At 27.6% G+C, this 5,606-nt stretch overlaps 2 protein-coding genes across 2 annotated transcripts in view; both read left to right on the top strand.

Moving 5' to 3' along the window:
* Nucleotides 1–2,134, top strand: part of LOC113370823 — a 6,012-nt gene extending 3,878 nt beyond the window's left edge. The window contains exons 2-3 of the mRNA XM_026611507.1: nucleotides 10–876; nucleotides 909–2,134. Coding sequence (XP_026467292.1) covers nucleotides 10–876; nucleotides 909–1,995 — 1,954 coding nt within the window. The 3' untranslated portion in view covers nucleotides 1,996–2,134. The remainder of the gene's footprint in view (nucleotides 1–9; nucleotides 877–908) is intronic.
* Nucleotides 2,135–2,859: 725 nt separating this feature from the next.
* On the top strand, nucleotides 2,860–5,060 carry LOC113370439 (GMP reductase 1-like). The gene is made up of 8 exons (XM_026611104.1): nucleotides 2,860–3,110; nucleotides 3,208–3,327; nucleotides 3,518–3,608; nucleotides 3,841–4,007; nucleotides 4,073–4,138; nucleotides 4,251–4,373; nucleotides 4,432–4,615; nucleotides 4,683–5,060. Exons 1-8 carry the CDS (start codon nucleotides 3,024–3,026, stop codon nucleotides 4,880–4,882), a joined length of 1,038 nt encoding a protein of 345 aa, XP_026466889.1. The 5' UTR covers nucleotides 2,860–3,023; the 3' UTR covers nucleotides 4,883–5,060.
* Nucleotides 5,061–5,606: the final 546 nt, after the last annotated feature.

Here is a 5,606-nt window from a genome sequence, read left to right on the forward strand (position 1 = left end):
ATGTCATAGAACAGAAAAGGATGAATATATTATGAACAAAATTAAAGTGTTATTAAATGAACAGTATTATATACCAGTATTAAGATCTGAAGATAAAAGTACACAGCCAAAAATTGGTGAACCTTTCTCACCTAAGAAACCTCTAGTACTCAACACTAATATTTTATCTCCAAAGATTGAAATTCAGGCTTTTGCTGGGCCTATGAGTAAGAAAGATGCTGATGAGTTTTCAAAAAAATGGAAAAATTCTTATATAACTAATAATCATGGAAATCAATCTGCAGATTTGTCAGTAATTGATGAAAATGATTCATCTTTTGAGCAATCAAAAGATTCAGATAATTTGGTTGAAAATACTGCCAGCAGCACTCCAAAAAAGATTAATTTTGGTGCATCTTGCAAATCACCTTTAGTTCGTTTCAAACAGCAGAATTTGTTGATGAGCCCCTCTAAAGGACAAATATCACCCATTAAAGGTTCACCAATTAAGGAACACCATAATCATTTGCTTGATTTAGATAAAGGTCTGGAAAGACTTGGCCGGAAAATTGCTAGAGAAAAAGTTACTGGTTGGCTTGAATTTTGGCCATTTTTAGGAACATTTACTAATTTTGAATGCCAAAAAGGTTTAAAATTATTGGAAAATTATTTGAAACAAAGAATACAAAAGGAATATTCTCTAAATAATAATTCATATGAAAAATCACTTCGATCTGTTTCATTAGAGTTCACAGAAAATTTTTGTGCACAAGACAATATATCAAATGATTGTGTAAGTCCAATAACAGATTTATGTTTAGCTTTTGAAAATTGCCAAATTAATTCTAAATCAAGCATAAATGATCATAGCGGTTTCATTATGAACAATAGTAATCAGCTGACAGATTTTGAACATGATTTTATAATAGCATAAATAATCCGGGTTTAAATCCATTTTTATGTGTTGAAAAGAGTTGCCAAGTATTTGCTAAACGAATGTCAACTTTTTTACTTAATATTGAATTAGGTCATGCTCTGATAATGGCATCCTTAATTACAGAAATCAAACATTTGCAGAGCACAATTAAAAGTTTTTCTGACGATGTTCGGTTTGTTTCTGTTAATTTTCATTTAGTTCATTCAAGAATTGCTAAACTGGTAACAGAAAATATCTCAAATAAAGAACTGGAAAACAAATTAGAATTGAACACAATCCGAAAAATTATCAATACATTAATTGAGAATCCATACAAAAGATTTGACTCTGTGGATACTCAAAATGAATTACATATTCGCAGGAAAAAGAAAAGTGTTAAAGGAGAAAGTAGAGATCTTATTTGCATTTTATCACATATATTATCTTACTTAGTCCACGACAATAAAATGTTGAAAGCAAATACAGAAGCAAATTGCATAGAAGTATGGTCTAACGCTTCTGAATGTGGCTGTACTTGGATAAATAAAACACAACCAAAACCAAGGAATCATTTAACACGGCGTAATCATTTTAGTAGAGAATCATCATTTGATTTTTCATTGCCTAGGATGGAAAACATAGCAAGAAGATTATTTACCAAAACTGATAATACAAAAAACTTATCTGATAGTGAGCAGGACAGTGATGATGATGTTTTCGTAACACCTCCATCCAGTCCATCATTAATTTTAGATGAATCTAATTTGGAACATGTCAGTAGTGAAGATGAAATGTTTGATCTTCCAGATGACAAATTTGCAGCATTTATAGAAGGGATGGAGCCTACAAAATTGGATTTATATGTTTACCAAGCTTTAGAAGATTGTGATATAAATTCAGATGAATATCCACATATTTATCAGTGGAAACATGCTGTATCTCTATATCCAGAAATAGAACGAGAATGTTGGCCTAGCCCAGGGAAAAAAATTAAAGTAAAATTATCAGATACATCAATTTCTAGTGATTTAAATAAACAATTTAGTGCAGTTGAACAATGGACAAATATTGTTGGACCTTATTCACCTACTAATAAGTGATTTTACATTTTAAAACAAATTCATTAATTGTTAAAGATCTGGTGGCCTATGATTGCAATGTTTTATAAAAAAGAGTATTTGTGAACACAATGCCAGATATTATTTATAGAAGTTATTTTTGAATTGAAAGTGGATGTACCAAAAAAAAGTCAAGAAATCAATAGATATGCTTATTATTAAACAAGTATTTTATCATTGTTTATCTCTAAGGTATTTTATTTTTGCTTATCAAAAGTTCATAATATTAGTTATAATTAATTTAATTATTTTTATATTTAACCAATTATTCATTAGCAAAACAGTATTCATAATATCTTGATCAATGAATGTTTAATGATTTTAATTATGAGACTTATGACTTTTTAGTCGTAAGAAATGTTATTATCAAATATAGCTTTTATATGAAAGTATCAATCTGCTTACACCTTGAATTTGCTTTTTATTTATTTATGTTCATATTAAAGTAATAATTGAGACTTAATAATTCACTATATGAATATACTTATAGAATACAAATATATTTATTCAATTTTCTGTATTTAAGCAAAGGTTTCATATGTAAAATATTAAAGAACAAATATTTTTGAAAATGTAGCTTTTATTAAGATATTAAAAATATGTTATAGAAACAAAAAAAAGTTAGTGGTTAAATAAATATATAATTTGATGCGGATACGAATATATATTAAATGAACGTGTGTTTATATATTTTATATATTAAAATAGTTTAACCAATTGTATAAATGCATATATTTTTAAACAAGCTCGTGAAAAAGCATTGATTTCGACCTACTAAATGTATTGTGTATGTATTATTTTTAAATAAACAAATATTTTTGCGTGGATTTGCGCGGTGTGCTGATAAACTCATACTCATACAAGCACAACGGGCTTCGGCGTATCTATAAATAAAAAAAAAATCGCAGCTGTCAGTTCCTACAAGCAGCTGATCGAAGGGGAATTCAACTTTTTAGTATAATTTTGTTATGCATATTACTTACTTAGCCTTATAATTATAAATAAGAAAAATGCCTAATATAATTAATGAAGTGAAACTAGATTTTAAAGATGTGTTATTACGTCCAAAAAGAAGTACCTTAAAAAGTCGGAGCGAAGTAAGTCAGTTGATCTTATGTAACATAATGTGCATTTATGAATTAAATTAAAATAAAAATTATGTTTTTATGATACCTAAATTTATATTTTTTTCAGGTAAATCTTTACCGGGAAATAACTTTCAGAAATTCAAAACAAAAATACAATGGAATTCCAGTTATGGCTAGTAATATGGATACAGTAGGAACATTTGCAATGGCTTCAGCTTTAGCAAAAGTAAGGATATTCACCAGGTTTGTTTTAATCATAAATCAGACCCATATCAACCTATAAATATATATATATATATATATATATATATATATATATATATATTTATTATTTATTTATTTATCATATTACATTTATCATTATTTTATATTTCTAATAAATTCAGCCACATTTTAAAATAATAAAAAAATTACAGCATGGATTATTTACAACAATACACAAGTATTATTCGCTTGAAGACTGGAGGAATTTTGCTAAAGAAAATCCAAATGTATTACAATTTGTTGGTAGGTAGTGAATTTTGTATTATAATTATATATATATATTTTAATTATAATTGATGCAATTATTTTGAACATTAAACAGTTTTCAATGTTTCATTTAATCCGAACTATTAAATATTTTGTTATTTTATATTTATCAAAATTTTACAATGAATAAACTTTGCAGTAATAAATAGATAATAAAATTGAATTAAAATAATTGATGTTATTAATGATTTTGTTAAATTTGATTTAGCTGCAAGTTCTGGAACAGGACAAGGCGATTTTGAAAGATTATCTGATATATTAAATGAAATACCAGGCGTTACATTTATTTGTTTAGATGTTGCTAATGGGTACTCACAGCATTTTGTTGAATATGTGAGAAAAGTTCGAGCTGCATTTCCTAATCATACTATCATTGTAAGTCATTATAAGTTGCAACATTTTTTTAATTTATAAATTTAATTCTGCAATTTATCATTTAGGCAGGTAATGTTGTTACTGGAGAAATGGTGGAAGAGCTTTTACTTTCTGGAGCAGATATAATAAAGGTGCAGTTAATATAATAATACATAAAGCATTTATAAATTCCATAGAAATTACTCACATTTTGTTGGCTTATTTTACATTTTAGAGTTTTCATTTGCATGCAATTGTTTCTAGGTTGGTATTGGACCGGGTTCGGTTTGCACAACAAGGCTGAAAACAGGTGTGGGTTACCCACAATTATCTGCTGTTATTGAATGTGCTGATGCAGCACATGGCTTGAAAGGCCATATCATTTCAGTAAGTTTCATGTTATACATTTTCATGAAATTATATTCCAAAAATGTTGTTTTCTTAGGATGGAGGTTGCACTTGTCCTGGTGATTTAGCAAAAGCTTTTGGTGCAGGAGCAGATTTTGTTATGGCTGGAGGTATGTTTGCCGGGCATGATCAATGCGGAGGTGATACTTTGGAGAAAAATGGAAAAAAATACAAGCTATTCTATGGAATGAGCTCTGCAACTGCTATGGAAAAACATGCTGGTAAGTTTTGCTATAAGGATGAATATGTTTTAAAAATAATAGTAACATTTGTATTATACATTTTAAGGTGGTGTTGCAGAGTATCGAAGTTCTGAAGGCAAAACTGTTGAAATTCCATACAAAGGTGATGTAGAATCCACGATTTTAGATATGCTTGGGGGGTTAAGAAGTGCCTGTACATATACTGGAGCAGCTAAGCTTCAAGAGCTCCCTCGCAGAGCAACTTTTATTAGATGCACACAGCAATTGAATAATATATATTCATAATTTTTAAAAGTATTAGGAAACTCGCAATGAAATATTACCTGAAATACCTTAAGAGGTATTTTATCCAAAGATGCATAAATTAATATTTATTAAACCATTATAGTCTAATGTATTATCAATAAGTATTTGTTTCTGTATTTGAAAAATTTTCAAATACCTGCTGTTTCAGTTTTAAGCTCAAATGTATAAGCACAAATATACTGTTACACAATATAAGTTGTAATCATTACTTTATTATTTGTATTATATATTATGTATTATGTCAAAATAATTATTAGATTATGATAATGTAACCAAAAACTATCACAAACTATTATTTTGATTATATTTGAATTTTTCAAAGTCTCAGTTTTAATTTTTTATATCATAAATAATTACTTTCAAAACTTACTAAAATTTTGAGTTTGAGTTTTTAATCAGAATTTCATAGTTAAATGCTTGTGAAATAGTTTATTATTTAATTATATTATATATATTTTCACAGTGAAATATTTTTTATTATAAAATCGTTCATAAGTCTGTTAATTTTTGTTTTGTAGTTTTATAAATGTAGTTTCGTAGTATTTTCAAAATTCGCGGGGTTCTGCTTTGTGCGAATCAATTTTGTGATAGTAAAAATGTTCCTTGTTGTTATTGAAAGCAAAAGCGATGTGAAGTTATGAGAAAGTTATAATAATGAAAATGGCTACTGTCTAGCTTATCGTTGCGTGTAATTACATTCATT

Source organism: Ctenocephalides felis, unplaced genomic scaffold (assembly GCF_003426905.1).
Source record: "Ctenocephalides felis isolate EL2017-DRISC unplaced genomic scaffold, ASM342690v1 CF-g0.4_SCAFFOLD_01492, whole genome shotgun sequence".
Taxonomy (NCBI): Eukaryota; Metazoa; Arthropoda; class Insecta; order Siphonaptera; family Pulicidae; genus Ctenocephalides; species Ctenocephalides felis.